General features: G+C 40.2%; 1 protein-coding gene across 1 annotated transcript; it reads right to left on the bottom strand.

The window, feature by feature from the left end:
* Positions 1 to 9,641: 9,641 nt before the first annotated feature.
* On the bottom strand, positions 9,642 to 15,979 carry LOC146720159 (uncharacterized). Its single transcript, XM_085488999.1, has 3 exons — positions 15,235 to 15,979; positions 14,476 to 14,513; positions 9,642 to 9,818 (listed from the first exon to the last, which is right to left on the bottom strand). The coding sequence occupies exons 1-3, from the start codon at positions 15,977 to 15,979 to the stop codon at positions 9,642 to 9,644; spliced, it is 960 nt and encodes a 319-aa protein (XP_085345125.1).
* Between the last annotated feature and the right edge of the window lie 6,485 nt (positions 15,980 to 22,464).

Genomic DNA, 22,464 nt, shown 5'->3' with positions numbered 1-22,464 from the left:
CTATACTTGTCCCGTCCCTTCTCCCTTCCCCTATTCTCCTCACTTCCTCTACCTGCCCCCCTACCTCTATCTCTTTCAATAATTTCTCCACCTCCCCTTTCACCCCCCCTTCTCCTCCCTTAATTCCTTTTATTATCACATTCTTTCTCTTTTCTTCTCTTTCCTTTCTCTCCCATTTCCATTCCATCCTCTTAATCCTATCTTCCATCTCCTCAATCTCCTTTCCCTTCTCCCCTTTCTCTCTCTCCCCCTTTTTTCCTATCTCTAATTCTTCCATTTTCTTCCCCATCTCCTTAATCCTTTCCATAAATTCCTCCCTTTCTCTCTCCCACCTTTTCTCCCTCTCCTCCATTTCCTTTTTTAGCCCCCTTACCTCCTCCCTTAATTCCTCCTGCCCTCTTACTCCCTCCTTAATCTCTTCTCTAATTTCTCTTCTTATCTCTCTCATCTCCTGAATTATCTCCTCCTTCCATTCCCTCCCCATCTCTTTCAATATCTCCCCTATCCCTCCTGCCTCCTCCCTCCTTTCAACCTCTGGCGACCTTATCACCTTTTTACTTCTCCTGAACGCCCACTCGAAATCCCCTTTTTCCTCTCTCTCCTTTCTCAATCCTACTTCCTCTAATTCCTCCCTTTTCCTTTTCAAAACCTCCTCTGCCGTCCCTGTGCTCCCTCTTCTCTCCCATTTCTCCGTCTTCTTTAATCTTTCTATCTCCTCTATTTCTTTTCTTTCCATCTATATTTCCTTTACTCTATGCCTAGTGACTTTCCCTATACCCTATTTCAGTTACTTTCTCCTCTGCTAGTGACTTTCCCTATATCCTCGACTGGTTCCTCTGTCACTAGAGACTTTCCCCGCACCTACACCTATCCCCTATCTCTCCTCTCCTTTTACACCTGCACTCCTCTTTCCTAGTACCTTCCTCTCCCCTCGTGCCCCTGATCTATCTTCCAAACTGCCAACTCACTCTACCTGCATCACTTCTCTTCCTTCTCACCGCTCTATTCCCTTCTCACCCCACCTGCCTGCACTCCCCTTGCATTCGCCACCTCCAGCTTCTCACTCTCTCACTCTCTCTCCCCCTTTCTCTTCCTCACACCTCTAATATTCCACTCAAATACACACACTGACAGCACCTCAACCTTCTCACACGCAACCGGAAACGGAAGTCCTTCTTTTTTTTTTTTTTTTTTTTATTAAAGCTGGTGCTATTCGTCATAAGGTCAATAATATTTGTAAGAAAACTCCTGTCCCTTGGTGGGATGACGAATGTAAGAGTATTATACAAAAAAAAGAATTTTTTCAAAGAATATAAAGGATATCCTTTGCTTTTAAATTTTTAAAGATTTTCTGACTTCTGTAAGCTATCATCTAAAGTATTTGCAAAAAAGAAAAAAGATTCTTTTAGAAAATTTTGTTCATCCATCAGTGTGAATACTCCTATTTCTAAGGTTTGGTCTTATATTAGAGTCATTTCAAACAAGGTATCGGGAAGATCTACCAATAGTATTCATGTGTCTGAAAGGGATTTTGACAAGGCTTTTGATAAGCTGGTCCCTCTTTTAAATAATTCACTTTCTCAGCTAGACAGGGATGTGATTGCAAACTTACCTTTTAATGATAATAGATCTAATTGTTTATTTATGTTAATACTTTTTTCTTCTACTGAGTATAATAAGGCTATTTCTTCTTTGAAAGTTAAATCATCTCCTGGACCAGACTTTATAGAGATATCAAGATTATTAAAAAATTACCAGAAAAAACATATGTTCTTATTCTGAAGATTTTTAATTAATTTTTTAATAAAGGTATTTATCCTAATCAATGGAGAGAATATTTTACGGTTTTCATTCCTAAAACTGGAAGGTCTGGTGCATTAAGACCTATATCGCTGGCTAATAAACGTGACCTTTTGGCGCCCGTCACAAAGGCGGACGCGCCCGGCCGGGAAGAGTCGGAGAGCGCTCCAAAATTTCGTGTATTTTGAGGGCGAGCGGCGAACTTTTCGCCGGCCCGCCCCTACTCTGTAACGAGAATCGAGATGGTGGGCCAGGAGGATTAGATTGTTTTAGGGAGAAGAGGACCCCGAAGAATTAAAGAGGAAAGACCGGTGAGGGAGAAACGGAGGCTGAGCGCCCGGCCCGGTGAGTAATAGACAGAATAAGATTATACACGGTATCGAGTCGCATAGGAATAGAATACTGCCGAAACGATCCTTACAGCCTCGGGGAGTCAACTACCAGCAGTCCGAGAAAGGGAAGGAAAGATGCCTGCATCCCTACACGAGGATGGCTACCCTGGAGAGGCCCGCTGTCGAACGTCGAGAGGACCCGGAGATCGTCCGGGACGATCTTCCCGACAGGGCAGGGCCGTGACGAATACCATCCAGCGGCCGTACAAGGTGCAAACGAAGCCGCCGAGAATGGAGCTGCGACATTGCTACCCTTGAGGGTGAGAAGTTCAAAAGTGGCGGCAAGAACTCCGCGATTAGCCACGGAAAGGGGAAAATCGATTCGAGGATCGATTACGGGCCTGACGCGGGGCGCAACGCCGCCCCAAAACGTGGCAACCGGGCCAGGGTGGCGCGCGCTTTCCTCCTCCCCCCGGCGTAACTCCCGACCTTCCGCCGACCCGAATCGAATAAACTGTTCGACGAGTCGGTGTCCCGAACGTATCAAGGACCTGCGACCCACATCCTGCGGCGACAGCGACCTATTGTAAGGTCACTTCCTCGATCTCACGGTAAGCGCGGAATCAGCCGAGACCTGTGTGTCAACAGAGATTTATCACGATACCGAGCGTATCGGCTCGTTGCAATTTATTGTATAAAGTAGCGAGAATCTAGAGTGATACGCACGGGACTCGCGTCGATAGCCGCGTCATTAATTAATTGTGTATCTCTTCGCCTTTTTCGCCTCTCCGAGGGGTACCGAAACGAGTCGATAGTCGCTGTAAAATCGTGTATTTGTTGTAAGATTATATTAAGTCTTTTGTCCCCGGACATTGAAAATTAATATCGCTGGATTAGAGTATGGTGTTCACGATCCCGAGTCGACAATGAGAGAAGGAGCGTAACGATATAGACAATTAGAAAAACCAGCGATCTCCTTCGGGCCCTATAATTATATTGTACAAACACCTTGTCTTCTAACACCATTGACGTGAAATATACTCTTGTCATTTTATCTTATAGCTGATGGTTGATTATATTGAAATTTCCTTTCTCTCTCCGAGACTACGATTCCGACTCTTCTAGCATAAAGAACCCCGCCCCTCTACCCCATGTCGATACCAAGTTTCCGAGACTAAGCCGTTGTACCCGCTGATTACTTGTCGCGATATTAATGAGTGGTGCGGCCTGACCGTACCTGGCGCCCAATCTTTTGTTCCGAATAGCGATCCAGAAAACGCTAGAGCGGCAAGACAAAGTTGTCTCTCTCTCTCTCTCTCTCTCCCCCTCCCTCCCTCCCTTCCTTCCTTCCTTCCTCCCTCCCTTTCCTTCTCCCTCTTTCTCTCCCTCCCTCTCTCTCTCTCTCTCTCACGACGAGAGAGAACGGAGAGACGGTTGCATAATCTACATAAATTGTTTGAGAGACTTATTTATAAATGAACTGAATGGTGGGCAGCGAACTGTCATATAATGAGAAGTTTTCAGTTTGGTTTTAGAAGAGTATTATCGTGTGTTGACAATATCTCTGTTCTCATCACTGATATTCATATTGCTAACAAACAAAAGAAACTTACTGGCGTGGTTTTTATTGATTTGATTGGCGCTTTTGACAATGTCATACCTGAGGCTTTGATTATTTTGTTGGAAAAGTTTAGTTCTCTGAACAAGTTTATTAAATTTATCAGTTATACATTCTTTACTCAACAGCTTACCGGCTTTGCTGGTGATGTTGCTTTACAAAGGAGAATGACTACTAGGGGACTTCCACAGGGATCGATTCTTAGCCCTATTTTATTTAATATATATACTTCTATTCATTTATGTGTGCCTAATCCCAGTCAAAATTTTAACTTATGCTGATGATTTAGCTATATACTGTTCTGATTTCGATGTTAGGATTGTTAGGGATCAACTTAATCTTACGTTGGAAAAATTAAATCCTCTTCTTAAGACTTTAGGTTTAAGTATAGCTCCTGAAAAGTCGTCTTGTATCATCTTTTCTACTTTTAATGTAAGGAAAAAGGGCATCGCCGGTTCGATTGCCCTGCGCTAAAGAGAAAGGAGACGAAGTCGGTAACCAGGGTGCAGCCGGCCACAGGGATTGCTGCAGCCAGTGTGACTGCCGACTCAGGCCTAATTTACATCAAGCACTTGATACGCGTATCAATTAGTGTATTTAAACTAGTCAGCCAATAACTGAACCAATTTACTAGTAATTTATTATTTGATACGCGTATCAAGTGCTTGATGTAAACTAGGCCAATAGCATCCGACCTCGTAGCGGCGACTCAGGACGCGCGTAATCTAGTCGTAGATAATCCATTGATATCTATTGATGAAATCCTAGAAAAATCATGCACACTATTAGATCTCGTAAATACAGATAGCTCGGTTTTGTTCGTAAAAAGTAGCGTCTATAAAAAATATATTGCCCCGTTTCGCGTATTAAAATCGGTTGAAACGAATTTAAGAAATCTCTCGAACATTCCATTAGACATTCTTGGCTCTGTAAAAGTAACAAATAAAATTGCAAAAAATAAAGGACAGTGTTTACGACAGACCTATATGTTTTGAAATCGGACGCTTTTCAAAGCGATATAATTTTAGATAGAGAATTCCTGACGAAAAGCACACTCACCTTGGTTTGTGAACCAGCGGCACAAAGTGAACGCGACAAGGTAAACATGTTTTCGCACTTGCCTCTGTATGTTGATGAATAGACGAATCTTGAACAAACAATTGGAAATTATAAAGTAGATTTTGATAACAAAAGTAAAGTACGATTAGAAAAACTTATTTTGAAAGCTCAATATCAGGAAACCTTATTGGTTAGCGACGATTTTGCGGTACGCGTTTAATTAAGAGATCCGTCGATTTACGCATTTGCTCCTAGGCGCTTTGCAAATGTCGAGCGGATGCAGATGCGTCAGATAACGAACGACCTTCTTGCACGTGGAATTATAAAAACCAGCGTCTCGTTATATTGTGCACGAGTCGTGCCTGTAAAGAAAAAAACGATCAAATGCGATTATGTGTCGACTTGAGATCATTAAATAGTCGAGTAATAAAACAAAAATATCCGTTCCCGGTAATCGAGGAATGCCTGTCACGGTTGAGTGGCAGTCGTGTTTTTACATTGCTAAATTTGAAGGATAGCTTCCACCAGATCAAGGTGTACGAAGACTCAACCAAGTATTTTTTGTTCGCGACCCTGGATTGTCAATTTAAGTTCACACGATTACCTTTCGGTTATTGTGAGGCACCGGCCGAGTTTCAAAAAAGACTCGTACAAATACTCAATCCGCTAATTAGACAAAATAAAGTAATTGTCTATATAGACGACGTGTTAACACAGTCCGAAACAGTCGCACAAAATTTAGATATATTGGATACGGTTCTAATTATATTAAAAAAACACGGTTTCGAGTTAAATTATATATATAAGAAATGTAAATTTTTAAAAAGAGAAATAGACTTCTTGGGTTATATAATAAATGCGGACGGTATCATGCTAAGTCCACGACACGTTGACGCAATCACTAATTACAAACAGCCGTCGGAGATTAAAATTACAGCGTTTCCTAGGTCTCGCGAGTTATTTTCGAAAATTTGTAAAAAACTTTGCAATAAAAGCCAAACCGCTTCAGAATTTGTTAAAGAAAGACGTTGCGTACAATTTCGACGAGTGATGCGCTCAAGCGTTTGACTTGTTAAAAAAGGAGCTGACCTCCTCCACATTGTTGCGGTTGAATGACCCGTCAGCTGAGACACAACTGCACAGCGACGCATGTAGTTCAGAATTCGGTGCGATTCTTCTCCAGCGTCGAGATAATTCCTGGGGACCGGTAGCGTACTTCAGCCAAGGCACGAACGCCGCCGAGGCGAAGTATCACAGCTACGAGCTAGAAATGTTAGCGATCATTAAAGCTGTTGAACGCTTCTGTGCTGTATCGGGGATATAACTAATAAACTACTCAAAGACGGTGGTACAGGAAAGTGGCTAGTAATTTTCAAAATCCGTAATCGAAAATCCGAATCACAGTTTCCATTTATATCTGTATAGTACGCGGTTTACTATTGTAACAGACTGTGTTTGGTATTCCATAAATTAGTTACGCGTATCGCCCGGTCAATTTACCCGCTCGAATTCGTGTACCCGCATATATATATGTCGGGTCCTTCGCCGTCGCCTTCGGGGGGTTCCGTTGCCGATCGCGACTCATCGTGCGCGGTTCCCGCTGGTACGAGCCATAATCGTCTCAGAGACAACGAGAGACACACGGCGGCCGCCATAGCCGGTTATTGTATATCATTATACGCTGTAATTCCGTTGAGCATTATACCTTGTATCACACAAGTGCGGTCACTACCTTCTGAGTTTCAATAAATACAAGCAAACAAGAGAGAAACATTCTCGATCGTATATTCGTGAAGCACTCATTCCACGACAACATACGACGAGCACACGCCCGACGATTCAACTTCCGTACAGACTGTAACGCGGTTGTATATGCGGTAAATAAGGCGAATTTAAATCCTAAAATCGCGAGATAGACTCTAGCGTTACAAAATTATACCTTTGATATTGTACACCGTCCTGGTAGCCGTATGGCGCACGTAGACGCCCTTAGCCGGAGCGTAGCGCACGTAGACGAGCTTCTGTTGGAGCGACAGCTTGAGATCCTCCAACTCAGACTCCAAAATTCTAGAGATAAGCAAATTGTTATAATTAGAAGACAGTGATAATTTCACGTTGATAGACGGTCTAGTATATCGAAAAATAGAAAATGAGCTCAAATTTGTGATTCCAGAATCAATGATATCTAATATTATAAGAATATATCATGAGATGGCTCACTGCAAAACAGAAAAAACTGTGATGGGAATCAAACAAAATTATTGGTTTCTTACAATGAGAAAGCGCGTGCGTGATTATATTGAAAATTGTCTTACCTGTCTTACTGCAAATAATTCGTTGAATCGATTTGAGAGGAAATCTCAGCTATTTCCATTACCCAAGGTACCCTTAGATGCACTTTATGTAGATCACTTCGGTCCATTGCAAGAGACACCTGAAAATTTCAAACATATTAGTTGCGATAGATACATTTACAAGATTCACATGATTGTTTCCTACTAAATCTACAAGTAGTAAAAAATTCATTGATTGTTTAGAAAATATCTTTTCAATATTTAAAAATCCTTCGGAATTAATATCAGACCGGGGGACAACTTTTACATCAAAAGAATTTGTGGATTTAATCTCGCTCAAAAGTATTAAGCATCGCAAGGTGGCAGTCGCAATACCATGGGCTAATGGAACGGTGGAGAGAGTGAATAGATTTTTAAAGTCATCACTGACTAAACTTATAGACTCACCGAATGAGTGGAAAAACTACTTAGGAAAAAATGCAGTATGTTATAAATAATACTTACCATTCTGTAATTAAATCTAGTCCGGCAAAATTACTGTTAGGCTTCGAGCAGCGCAGTCACTCAGATCATTCACTTGCTAGTTTTACAAAGGCTCTTGTCACCGTAGAGGACCTAGAAAAAGAAAGAGATTTAAATAGAAACAATGCGTTGCGAGCAACAGACCTGGTACGTGCATACAACAAAGAATACAAAGATGTACACAGCATCAAACCAACTCTGTACAAATAAGGTGATTATGTCTTGATTAGAGATACAAGTCGCAGAATAGGCACAAGCTCGAAGCTCAAACCGAATTATAAAGGGCCTTACCTGATTGCAAAGAGTCTGGGCAGCAATAGATATGTCGTCAAGAATATCCCAGACTTCAACATTAAACAGAAACCTCTTAACACAATCCTTTCCTCCGATAGAATCAAACTCTGGATTAAAATAAGGCCGAAAAAAACTCAGATTAGTTAAAGAATATATAATCTCGTGTAAAATATTAATAAACTAAAGAAGTGCGAGCTCACTCGTATATTACATTGTAGCAACAAAGAAAAGTTATATTAAGAGTTTTAACAAGGCTCTGTAATATAAATATAAATTTAAAGTGTAAGACAGGCAAAAAGAGCCAAATTGCGGATGACAGTGCGTTATCCCAACGAAACTAAAATTTTTTCGTTAGAATTAAATACCTGTGCACAAGGCACCAAATTTTACTTGGTCACGGCCAAGATTTAAAATTGGAATAATCTCTACAAGAGATTTAATTCCATACATCCCCTCTTTCCCCCTAAAGAAATAAATGCGAGAGAAAAATATAGATCCGAAAGTTGCTGAATCGGGAATCGAATCCGAGACCTTTTGCTTGCCGGGCGACTGCTCTTCCAACTGAGCTATTCAGATCCTTTCGATTCTATATTTTTCTCTGCTATATATATATATTAATGTTGGTAAACAAACGCCTTTAAGCCAGCGTGTATAAATGAAGAGTTTTAACAAGGCTCTGTAATTAAATATAAATTTAAAGTGTAAAACAGGCAATAAGAGCCAACATGTGCACAGGTAAACAAACGCCTTTAAGTCAGCGTGTATAAATTAAGAGTTTTAACAAGGCTCTGTAATATAAATATAATTTTAAAGTGTAAGACAGGCAATAAAAGTCAACATGTGCACAGGTATTTAATTCTAACGAAAAAATTTTAGTTTCGTTGGGATAACGCACTGTCATCCGCGATTTGGCTCTTATTGCCTGTCTTACACTTTAAATTTATAAAAGTTATATTGTTAAAAAAATGACTGTAATACGTACCTGCGTCGAACTGACAACTTGTGATATGCGTTGCACTATTGTTATACAATAAAATTATAATTTTACGGCAAAATTCAAAGCAGGATAGCCGAGCTGTAAAAAATGTACGAACAGCGCAAGCGCGAGCGACGCCATCCAGATTGTCCCCGTTCGCTGCTGCCATCGGGTGAGCGGTCCGAAACCGGACATGCGCGCGCACGGGAAAGAAAGTGCATGCAGGTACTCCGGCACGCGAGCCGAAAAACCGGCACTCTCCTTCGAGACGTGTATTAGAGCAGTCGAATTTTGTACACAGGAGTTATTTTGAATGAACTAGTCTTGTGTAGCTAATACGTTATCCTGAGTTATTTCAGTGCTCCGATTTGCTTAGAGATCTCTCGAGAAATTTATCCTTCCGATCCTCCGTACATCCGCGCATTCGGTAAAATCTAATTTTAAATTAACGGTCATCTTATTAAAATCAGTTAGCTTTCAATATTTATATATATATATATATATATATATATATAACCGGCAAAAAATACTGGATCACCCGCCTTGACCTATTTCAATAGCAGATATTCTTCTTACAGCAAGGTACGGTATTAATGAATGTAAAATATGATTAAGTGTTAATGTAACGAAGAAATATTTTGAACATATTAAAAAATTGAAAAAAGAAACTTGTGCACAAAAAATAAAAAAAAATACAATATTTTTATAGAGTTCTACAAATAATCACTAAATCGGCAGTTTGTCGACTACGATCTAGGTGATATGTTCTCTTCTTCATCAGCGGCTGGGAGAAGGATGAGCTTCGTGATCGGTCGTGTAAACTCTGTAGTTGCAGTGCGAACGGTGACAACGCGTACTTGTCCGTCTTCTCCAGGATGTGTCCGGATGATACGTGCCAAAGGCCATTTTGTCGGCGGTGATGTCTCGTTGCGGATGAAGCATAGACGACCAACTTCAAAGTTTGACTCCTTGATCCACCACTTCGGGCAATGAACGAGTGTGTGCAGATACTCGCGTAATCAGCGATCCCAGAAGTGACTTCACATTTTCTGGAGAAGTTGTCATCGTGATAGACGATTCGATAACTGGCTTATCAATGAAGGCTTAAGTATAGCAGTCAGAGCAGATCCCACCAAAAAATGTCCCGGTGTGAGAACGGTTAAATCCTCTGGATCATCTGAGAGGGCTTGAAGAGATCGAGAATTAAGGCAGGCTTCGACCTGAGCAAGAAACGTGCTCATCTCCTCGAATGTCAGTGTTGCCTTGCCTATTACCCGTCGCAGATGGTGTTTGAGGAATTTTACAGCCGCTTCCCAGATACCTCCGAAGTAAGGTGCCGACGGGAGATTGAAACGTCATTGGATCTGATCAAAAGCCAATTGATTAGCAATTGCTTTGAATTCCGAACTGCTGTATGCTAAGAGGGCTTGTAACCGTGTGTCTGCTCCCACAAAATTGGTACCGCAGTCACTCTAGAGAATGCTGCAAATCCCTTGTCGTGCCGTAAATCGCCGCAATGCAGCAAAAAAAGCTTCGGAAGTGTAATCTGATACTACTTCCAAGTGCACAGCTCTTGTTGATAGACAAACGAAGACTGCGACGAAGGCCTTATACGCACGATGTCCTCGACCCTCCGCCGTTCGTAGCTAGGTTGGTAATCCACTCTTGTGTGAATGAAGGGTCTCGCCGTTGTCACTCGTTCACGTGGCAGGTTGCCCATTAACTGCTGTGGAGTTGTCGCCCGCCATCTCACACAAGTCACGCATCGGAGAATACGCTATTTGACAATGACTCTACCTCGAGAAATCCAGTAGCGCTGACGGATCATTAGAAGAGTCAGCTGAGCTTCGCCGTGAAGTGAACGCCGGTAACATGCATCGACAACTAGTCGGGTAAAAGATGAGTCGCTCGGCAGAATTAAAGGATGACGCTCGTCAAAAGCCAGGATTGCATGCTTCAATCGGGAGGGACTTGTCACTCCCAGCAATAGTGCAAAAGATTGCTGGGAGTAAAGAGGCGTGGAAATCTTTCTCCTCCTACTGTGAAAGAGTAATGCAGCAAAAGGAGGAGAAGAAGAGAGACAGAGAGAGGAAGGGAGAGAAAAGAAAAGAGTGGGAGGAGGGAGAAGTTGTAGACGACAGCAACGATGAGGAGGAGGAGAGCAACCAACACAGATGGGGGTGTGCCCCCTCTTTCCTCGGCGCCCGCCGCGGACAATCATTTGTCCGGCGGAGGCGTCGGGGGCTGGGGGGGGGAGCATGCGCCCATTATACCTGCATCTGACATAGATGCAGGATGAGATCTCCGGGGGGAAGGGGGTGCCGGGGACACATAAGTCCTATGGTTCCCCCCCCCCTCCCGGAAGACCTCAAGAGAATTTGCGGCGGAGCCGGGCGACTCTGGTCGGCCGGCTTCTCCCGCCAAAGGGAAACCCTCCCTGGTTGCGGCCGAATCCTAACTCTCATGAGAGCGGATGAAGCCGCAGCCGGGGGGGGCGAGGGGGAGCCACGCGTCCCTGGCGGGCGGGCATTGCCCTCCCGCTTGGGGCGCCTGGGTCCCTCTCAAGGACGTAGACGTGACGCACGGGGCCCTCTCACCGGGAGCCAAACGGCACCGGTGGAAGGGCAACGTCGTCCACGGAGGGGGGTTTCTCTCCCTCAGAGAGAAACTCCCCGGTGAGGGCTTCCCTGGTGGAACGCCGAACAGGATCACCCTCTCGGGGATCCGGGGGATGCGCCCACCGGGGTAGCAGGGGACGATGGCTCGAGCGGAAGCTCTCGAGCCATGGCCCCGCCCCCCCCCCAAACTCTTTGGGAGGGCGCGGCATGGGGTCGGTGTCGCCCTGTGCCGCAACCGCGAGGGAACCGCGCAGTCATTGACTGCGCGGTCGGGGAGGGGTCTCGGCCGCAAGGTCGAAGCAGCTCCCCGGAGATTAATTGGCGGGGGGGTGGTTTCCGAGACGGCATGGGTAACCAGCATCCTCGGCACCCCCCATCCAACGCCCGGGAAGGACACTCGCTGGGGTTTTAGTGCGGTAGGTCTTGGGCCCCCTGGTCGAGCCATGAGTGGCTCGATCAAGGGAAACAAGAAGTCCCACATAACCCGCATCTCTACCCGGAGGTGCGTGGTACCATGATGGTTTCCCCAGCGTCAAAAAAAAAAAAAAAGGATTGCATGCTTCAGACAACCATCAACTCACAGGAGGCCTTGGTTATCTGTAAAAAGATTTAAACGAATAAGTGAGTTAGCCTTTGCTAAGGTGGGACCCTGTTGAATTGCTTTTATTTCGTCTTTGAAATTTTCAGCTTTGACTCTTCAGATCCACAGAAAGCGAGCTTCCTCCAATTTGGTCGTCGATAGGATAGAGGATGAATCTGAATCAATTTTGTCTTGGCTTTTGCGTAGACGTAGCCATCGTCTACACCACGCAGTGATACGCAGCAATCGGTGAGAGAGGAAAAACGCTGCAATACTTCGAATTCCTCTGTGGGCTGAAATCTGGCTACAACAACGTGAACTCTAGTCCTAGCTTCCGAAAGATCTTTGTTTACATCTGCTTTGATTTAGAAAGCTAAGTAGATGGGGCGTCACGTAACCAAGAAAGACCTTTCTACCACAGATGATGAGTTACAAGATCTCTGAGAGTCAATCCTCGTGAGGCACAATCTGCTGGATTGTCACGACCTGGGATGTGGTGCCATAATGCATCTGGGACTTTGTTTTGGATGTCCGCTACACGATTGGCGACATACATTTGCCATGGATAACCTTGAATCCAAGGGTAACAGACGAATCCGACCATAAATGCAGCGTGAGCTTGAGCATTGATCAAATGTGAGAAGCAAGTCTTGCAAGAAGTGATGCTGCACATAGTTCTAAACGAGGTATCGTTATCTGTTTTATAGAAGCGATCTTGGTCTTAGATGTAACTAGACAAGTTGTACAGTCTCCATTTCGCATTGTTCGCAAGTAGATTACGGCAGCATAAGCTCTCTTAGATGCATCAGTGAATCCGTGGATCTAAATGTCAGCGTCTTGTTTAAACAATCCGATCCACCGAGGAACTCGAATCTCTTCAAGATGATGAAGCTCGGTTTGGAAGTCACGCCAGTGACGACTGAATGCCTCATCAAGAGGAGAATCCCAATCCAGACTCTGTAACCAGGTTGACTGGAAGGCGATCTTGGCACTTACAACAGCTGGTGCAAGTCAAATCAAGAGGATCGAATAATCGTGCAGTGAGAGATAGTACCAATTGTTTAGTAATTGTCTCTAGCGTCATGGAGCTCGTGGCGAAGGAAAAGCTATCATCACTTGGATACCACTGCAGACCTAAAGTTGTATGCGCTTCGTGTGGTCGCACGTAGTTTGCGTTGCAATCGATGTTCTGCTGGGAGGTCAGCTAGAAGAACTGGATTATTCACTGACCACTTCCGTAACGGGAAGCCGCCCGCCATGCACATCCCAATCAGCTGACGTTGAAGATCTTGAGCTTCTTCCAGTAAATCAGCACCGGTGAAAAAGTCGTCCATATAGACATCTTGGCGTAGAACTGCTGTTGCACAAGAATACCGCTCTTCCTCATCGTTAGCGAGCTAGCGGAGAGAGCGTATAGCTAGAAAAGAAGCGCACGTGAGTCCACTTATGTAACAGTGTTTAATTGATATTCGTTGATTCGATCTTGCTTGGGATAAACGCCAGATAATTTGTTGTAAATCACGATCGTCTGGATGAATCAAAATTTGGCAAACATCTTTTCCACGTCCGTAGCTAGGACGAATCGATGCCGATGCCATTGTAGGAGAACATCGGCGAGAGAAGGCAGTAGATTTTGATCGACCATAAGGTGATTATTAAGAGATTGGCCAATGGGTATCGTCGTTGAGCCGTTAAAGACCACGCGAAGCTTAGTTGTTAAGCTTACTTTTCGCATAACACCATGATGAAGATAGCTTATTCATTCCTTGGTAAAGTCTGTTTGACTAACTAAGCTCATGTGGCCTAGATCTTCGTATAACTTCAAGAAATCTACGTAGAGCTGCTGAAGATAGGGTTCACAAAATCAGAAATCTTCTCTCCATCTCGGAGAGTGCACGTTGAGCAGAGTGACGCGTGGCATAGAGATCTGGCAACGGAGTGATAAGCAAGAGTCTAACTACATATCGGTCTTTGCTTGTTCGAGTATGAGTTTGAAGAAAAAAATCCTCGTAAGCTTGATCTTCCGAGGGGAAAGTGATGAGTTTGCTTCAGGCAGCTCTTCTTGTGACAAAAATCGACGTACGAGATCTGTCAAGTCTTCCTCAATCCGACACTGAATAGTTGCACGAAATTGCTTATCTGAAGACCCGATCGCTCCTGATATATCCAACCTAAAGTGGTTTTTTGTGCTACAGGTTTTTGAGGCAAACCCTTTCTTAGACCTGGCTGAAAAATTGAAGCATGTACGTCAGCACCAAAGAGGATTTCCACTGGATCAGTGGTCTTGAAATCTGGATCGGCTAATTCAAGACCATCTATGTGCGCCCATGTTACTCTATTCGTTCGAATACCGCCATCATAAAGAGTGAGTCGAAAAAGAACCAATGCTGTTACTGTTATTGGAGGTCCTTCTCCCAAGGCTAAGATGCGGAACGAAACTAAACCACGAGCACTTCTTGTCTTCTTACCGCCAACTCCGAATACAGCAATTGAAGTAGAAGTCCGGATATGTCCGCAGCCTCTGTGCTAAGGATTCTGAGATAAAAGAAGATTCGGATCTTTAATCTATTAGTGCGCGCGCGGTGTGAACAACTCCGAAGTGATCTGTTATGCGAACTTGTGCGGTAGCGAGAAGCACAACTACCGGAGGACAAAATAACTGCTGCGCAATGTGAGAAGTTTTAGAGACCTCGCTAGATTGACAGACGTCGTGTAGACGTGTGATGACGCGTTTGACATGTCGTACATGTCTTGGAAGCGCACTCACTAACCTTGTGTTTACCGAAACAATGAAAGCACAAGTCGTTGTCCTTGACAAGCTGCTTTTCTCCTCGGCGGTCTTCTGCTAGTAGGCATCACAGAACATAATGTAATGTTCCTTGTGATACAGTGAATAACGACTGCGCTTGTTATCCTGCTTGCGTGCACGCGTTTAACGAGAAGAGTCAGTTCTCGCTTTGAAGCCAGCTTCCGGTTTCGCAGGTTGCAGCGACTCAGGTGTATGCAGCCGTCGGTCCAGGAATTGCTCTACCTGATTGTACGTTGGCGGATCCGTCTCTTTACCTAGATCAGTCTCCCATTCGCGATGCAAACGTAAATCGAGTAATTCCACAACGAGATAGACAAAAAAATCTTCACCACGCGTAATTGGTCGATCAATGCTAGCAAGAGAGCCGACGATGCTCCTCACGCTGTGGTACAGTTTACGCAGATCATTGGCTGATTCACCTTTTATCGTTTGAAGTAACGTAAATTGAGAGAGGTAAGAACAAGTCAGCAACCTTTTGTTCGCATAGTAATCCGTTAATATTTTCCATGCTCGATCAAAGTTCTCATCTGTCGTCGGAAGATTACGCACTAATAACTCCGCTTCTCCCTTCAAACAAGACTTGAGATAATAAAGTTTCTCGACCTTGGTTGCGGAAGTATTCTTGCTGATTATGGAGCTGAAGAGGTCACGGAAAGAAGGCCAATCTTCATATTGACCAGTGAAATGCGGCAGCTGAATCCGCGACAACGTCGAACAAGGAGGAAGGGACGTAGGAGGAGAGGACGACACGGCTGTTGCAACACTTTCTCGACTATTAAGCGTTTGAAGAGCATCCAGGAATAAGGCTTTTTGATCAAGATATATCTCCTCTGCTATGGATGATAGATTTCCAGTTGTGTATTCATGTATTGACACCATCTCCCAGAAATATGTGATCAACTTGTCATGCTGAGTCTGGAACTTGCTCCAGTTTGATTGGAGAGCTTGCATGCGTGCCTCAACGAGGCCAATGATAACGTTGGCAAAGCCTGCTTTCTTTGAATTATCAAAAACGCGTGTAATTTTTCCGTACAACTCGTACTGGGAACGTATGATTCCTTCTCCGTCTCTACTCATTGTAAAATTCTATTATAGATAAACTCGGAGGAATGCACTACCGAAGATCTCACCAATAAACGACACCCACGGAAATTGGATAGCGTAATCCGGCTCGAAGGACCAAAAAATGTTACGAATAAATATTGATACGCGGATGCCGATCGCAACGAACAGAGACGGCAACTCTTCGATAATAAATCGATAAGATATAACTGCTTTAATGTTTATTACACCAAATCTTTCACAATTTAAATTTACTTTTATGCACATTCGGATACGGCGTGATACACAAAAACTATAAAAATCTTTGAAAAAGAAATCTACCGCGGAAAGAAACACGTCCGAGAATTCGCGCAACCGGAAATCAACAACAATTTTTTTTTCAGAACGTTGCTAGGATAATCAATTACATATTTCTAACCAGAAGGACAATTGAATTGATATTTGTTTATAAAATATGTAATAGATGGCAGCTGCGGTTCATTTACCGCCGGCGCTTGTGATAATTAGTCTCGCTTGATTAACCTGAATAGATCTGCGATTATATCGAAAATTAAAGTTATCTTGAACACATATATAGTATATATGTATTTATCTAAATATTTTATAAAATCTAAATATATAATTTTACAATGTATATACATTCAAGTTTAAGTTAATTACATAATTATTCATTAAGAGTTTAACAAGGCTCTGTAATATAAATATAAATTTAAAGTGTAAGACAGGCAATAAGAGCCAAATCGCGGATGATAGTGCGTTATCCCAACAAAACTAAAATTTTTTTGTTAGAATTAAATACCTATGCACAAGGCACTAAATTTTACTTGGTCACGGCCAAGATTTAAAATTGGAATAATCTCTACAAGAGATTTAATTCCATACATCCCTTCTTTCCCCCTAAGGAAATAAATGCGAGAGAAAAGTATAGATCCGAAAGTCGCTGAATCGGGAATCGAACCCGAGACCTTTCGCTTGCCGGGCGACTACTCTTCCAACTCTTTGTTTAAATTTCTATAATTATTCATGTTATTTAAATTTAAAGAGAAATAAATAAATATATATATTTTGGTGAATTTATTTTGTTATTATATATATATTATAAACATTTTAAAATAAAGCAATAATTATATATATTTGTATCATTATACAAAATTCTAAATATCATGATATAAATATAAGGGTATGCTCATGCGCACGCTACCAATCAGAATTATCAAAGTGTGACGTCACAAATAAGCGGTAAATTTAAAACTGCTGTTTCTAAATAGCTTATGTTAGCAGCATTCTCGTCAAATATATTATTTTGATTTCAAATTTGCAGGGAAAAATTTATTATAAAGAAATAGTTTATGAATTAATAAATATCTTGTCGTAGTTTACAATCTTTCACTATTTTCTAAATATAAACAGCAGGGGGGTCGCCATGTTTTATTGTAGTCCAATCAGGTCTACCCGAGTGGACGTCACACTTTGACTGCGCAGTGGGTAAACACGAAATGAACATACCCTTATATTTATACCATGCTAAATATTATATATTATGTTGTCATTTACTTGGTGCAACTTTTTGATTTCATTACTTTTTAATGCTAATATTTTAAGTTTTTTTCTCGTATTATTAATATAATTATTTAACGCAACTTTTTGATTTCACTACTTTTTGCTGTTAATATTTTTATTTTTTCTAGTATTATTAGTAAAAATAAAATATAATTTATAAAAATTAATTAATGAAAGACTCGTATAAATTAACGAAATTAAAAGAAATAAATATTGTAGGCCAACTAAACGAGCAAAATTACATAAGATCTAAAGATTTATTAATAATTAAATTCTCATTCCATTAGAGAAACAATATACAACGTAAACGTTTCGACTGCACTACAGTCTTTTTCAATACATAAAACTTAAATATTAAAATACAAAGTTAACGATTTTTCGCTGATGAACAATGGATGAGTAAGACGATTGGTCTGAGATTCCAAGTTTTGCGACATTTAATCATGATTATCGTTTTAACAAGTTCTTCTTCTCGAAATTTCAAGTGTGTGTTGCGAAGTCTAAATAACAAATGTCCTACATACAATAGTTTAAACAAAATGTCACACATAATTTTTGCCTTCTCTCATTAAATTAGCAACAAATAGTCTTAAAATTTTTAGAAAAATTAAGCGTGTAACGCTTCAATCCACATAACGTCTGTCAGCACGCTCCGTGAATTTACCGCGCAGCGTACATCTTGCAAAATTATTTACATAAAAAATATTACTTGAATGAAAGACTTATAGATAACATTTTTTATGCAAAATTATCCATTCTTTAATTTTGTACTTTTGTATTTTTTAAAAATATAAAACTATAACCCACTGTTCTTTTCAATGAACCACTTGAGAACCAATAAATTTTTCAAAAGGTAACTCTAAACAATCTTCGCCTGACAGAGCGATATCTGTTTAAGTCACAACTCGAAAAAGTAATAAACATATCAACCTCCCTTGATAAGAATAAATTCTTCATTGGTCGAAACCTAAGGCTCTAAATAAAAGTCCTAACCAATCGTATTAATTTCCAAAGTCAAAGAGACGCATCCAGACCTAAAGGGCGTCATTAAAAATGTCTCTATTCGCTGGGAAATACTAACAAACCAATGGAGAAAGAGGCACAAGGAAATATATATATATATATATATATATATATATATATATATATATATACGCGTTACACCATGCGAGACACAGAGATTCTTTGTTTTCTATTTCAATCAAAATCATTCGTATTGCAAGTAGTAGTTGTGGTGTGTGTAGACTTATTCATGGTCTTGTGACAAGTGTCTCCAGAGAACCACCGCACCACCTGCAGCCAACCAAGGTTCCATCAAGCTACAATTCATCAACCAACGCTCACAATAAGTAGTAAGTTACTCCGGGGCAATTGTTATCACTTCGCCTTTTGTAAATAATTTCCGGATTCCAAACAAAGATATTCCCTTTTTGAAACTTGTAACAAGAGCGTCTCTTTTTTCTTACCTCCCTTGAAAATCATAATGGATTTCCCGCATTAGCGGAGAGATTCGTGGTTCTTTTCCTTCCTCGGAATCATAGTAGATTTCCCGCACTAGTGGAGAGATTCGTGGTTTTCTCTAACTTCTCTTTTTCCTCTTTCCTTTCTTAGGCGCATATAGAAATATATATATATATATATATATATATATATATATATATTTTCGGGAATCCAGGAGTTATTTAACCACGCGCGAAATCGACGGAACCGCCGTTTAAGACAAGAATAAGTGGCAATGATTTAGTAAAACATGTATCTATACACAAATTGTAATATCCAATCGGGACCCTGATATATTTTTAACCCTTAACTATCTTTTAACAGTAACTCTCTCCCCACCAGTTCGGATTGATGACCTCCGTATTAATGTATCACCCGCGAAACACACACTCATGCACTCACACTATTATGTATATTTAAATAGAATTTAAGTATATTTTAAATGTATAAATATCTTTGTTTTCGTAATTTTGTCGTTTTGATAATAAAAATAATAATAAATATTTATTCTATCAATCCGCACTTATTTAATTAAATTGAAATAAATAAAACCCCCACTCTCATTCCTTTTCCCAACCCAATAATCTCACAAGGTCCCATCCTATGCAAAAGAGATTAAATTCTCTTGCTAAAAAGGGACCACTGAGTGAACGGGCTGTATATAAAGTAAAAGTGACCCTTTTGCTCATTGACTTATTTCGGTCCTTCCAGATTCGCTCGGCTCGAATAAACGCACCAGTCAACGTTATTCGAGAAAAGTATCGTTACGCCCTTTCTTCGACTCTTCCTAATTATTGAGTCTGGACGGAACACAAGGAAATAATGTATTTCCTACACATATACAATATTTTATTTATGGAGTAGAATTGTAGTATATAGTATTCGAATTATGACATAAAATAAAATAACTTTGATCAATACTACATCTCATAAAATATGTGAATCACGAAAATAAGAATGGATACATGTCATTTGATTACAAGCACTAGGAAAAGTAATCGTTATAAAGTCATCAACTATGTAGATCTCATCTTAATTACTTTGTTTCAAATTTTGAATATCTTTGGCACAATACATTAATTAAACAAAACTATAGTTATATTTGTACGTGAGAAATAATAAAATAAAAATAAAAATACACAAATGTGTACAGGCCACAATTCTCACATACATATGTACATTTTATCTTAAAACCTGCACCAACATTTGTCCAAAGAAGCATATATGAGTTTTGTCTAGTGATATAAATAAACTTCAAAAATTTAATCATTTTTATAATAAATGTTATTAATAAATGGGGGGAAGGGTCTGAATAGCTCAGATGGAAGAACAATCGCCTGGCAAGCGAAAGGTCTCGGGTTCGATTCCCGATTCAGCGACTTTCGGATCTATATTTTTCTCTTGCATTGATTTAATTATTTCTGCAGAGAGGTTAGGGGTTTTTGAAATTAAATCTAAGTAAGAGATTATTTCAATTTTTAAAGTTTTGGTTGGTACACCGAGAATAATACGTGCCTTGCGGACGCTTTGTTTCCAACAAACATTTAGTTTCGTTGTAAATGTACGTAGAAAACATCCGCGTATGGCTCTTTACGCCTTCCTTATGATTTAGATTTCTTTATAAGTATATATATATATATATATATATATATATATTAAATATATATAACTTTATCTATACTTATAAAGAAATTTATCAAAGTAGATAATTGCTCATAATTTGGAATAATAAAAGTCGAGATCAATTGTGATTATAACTTAAGAATATATTTATTATATATATAAATATATATATATATATAAAATATATAAATATATATATATATATATTAGGTCCTTGAATAAGTTCTCGCTGTTTTTTTGTTAAAAAAAACATTTATTTAAAATATAAGGCTTACAATAACTTTACTCAAAGTATTGTCCATCATTAGAGACCACACAGCAATGCCTCCAATTCTTCGTCTTCAAACTTAGTCGGTGCTCCAGATCGTTCTTTATCTTCAAGGTCAGAGTCATTATTTTTAAAGCACCTATACCAGTCTCTGCATGTCGTATTCGACAGAGCATTGTCACCATATGTTTCAACAAGAATTCTGTGTGCTTCAGCTGCAGATTTCTTTTGAATAAAGCAGTGCAATAAAATTCCCCGCAAAAACACTTTATTTGGCACAAAAGTAGACATTTTCGCAATAGGTAATTAAACACGTGGTTGACACTGTGGTAAACTGTATCTACTAGAATTTGAGGTTACATATAGTACTACTTAGCTGATGCGTTTCCGTACGAAATTCCATGCACAGAGTGCCGCTACGCCATTTTTTAAAAAACAGCGAGAACTTATTCAAGGACCTATATATATAAAATATAATATAAATATATAAATATATATGTCAAGAGACACGATAGTGTCTCGCGATAAGTCACAAAATCGAAGCGAGGTACTTCCGTGTATCTTTACGCGAGTCGGACTTTTGACAGCATCTTATATTATCAGATCTCATAGAAGGATTGAACTGATCGTATTCTCGATAGACTTAATCGATAGCTTGAGTTTAAATTGTATTAGAAAACTGTCTTTACTTTTGCTCTACGTATTATATATACAGAGATATTACGAAGTAAAGTTTGACTTTATAATAAAATTGAAAATTTTGGTATTCGTCGTCGACCTTCTCAATGCGCATGTGTGCGAAAATGTACTGTTCGAGCCGTCAACGCTAGATTGTATTAATGTCGCTCCATGATCCATGATGTTAGGTTGTGTGTCAGATTTGATGACATGTAACATGTATGTAGGTTACATAATTCCCTACAATGTCATGTTACATATTAGTTGTAATTAAACGACCAAGAGAAAAAATAAATTTGGCTGATAAATTCAGAAAAAAATACTTTTATAGAAGGAGGGGAGAGAGAGGGAGAGAGAGAAAGAGAGAGAGAAAGAGAGAAAGAGAGAAAAAGGTCTAATGTGTATATTATTGATATACTAATGTATATATTGATATATAATTACATTTATTATAATATAATTTCTTTTATAATATAATTATATATTTATTATAATATAATTACATTTATTTATATAGCTGCCAACCTAACTGCTATGTAACTCACTCCCCCACCCCTCTCTCTCTCCCCTCCCCCCTCTCTCTCCTTCCCTCCCTCCCTCACTCTCTCCCTCCTCTCTCCCCCCTTTCTTTCTCCCCCTCTTTCCCCCCTCTCTCTCATATTTTAAATGAACTGAACAAATAAAATATACTTAATCCATATTTCATATTACATTACATTAATACCGAGACAGCACAGAATATTTATAAAATATTTATAGAATATTTATAATAATTATATATATATATATATATATATATATATATATATACAGTGTTCCATTTTAACTTTTGAATTAAAATTTGTTGAAAACCAAGGCTTCCATCAAAAAA

This window comes from Nylanderia fulva, unplaced genomic scaffold (genome assembly GCF_048542155.1).
Source record: "Nylanderia fulva isolate GAGA-0341 unplaced genomic scaffold, ASM4854215v1 Scaffold76, whole genome shotgun sequence".
In the NCBI taxonomy this organism is placed as follows: Eukaryota; Metazoa; Arthropoda; class Insecta; order Hymenoptera; family Formicidae; genus Nylanderia; species Nylanderia fulva.
This window is presented reverse-complemented; position numbering and strand designations above follow the sequence as displayed.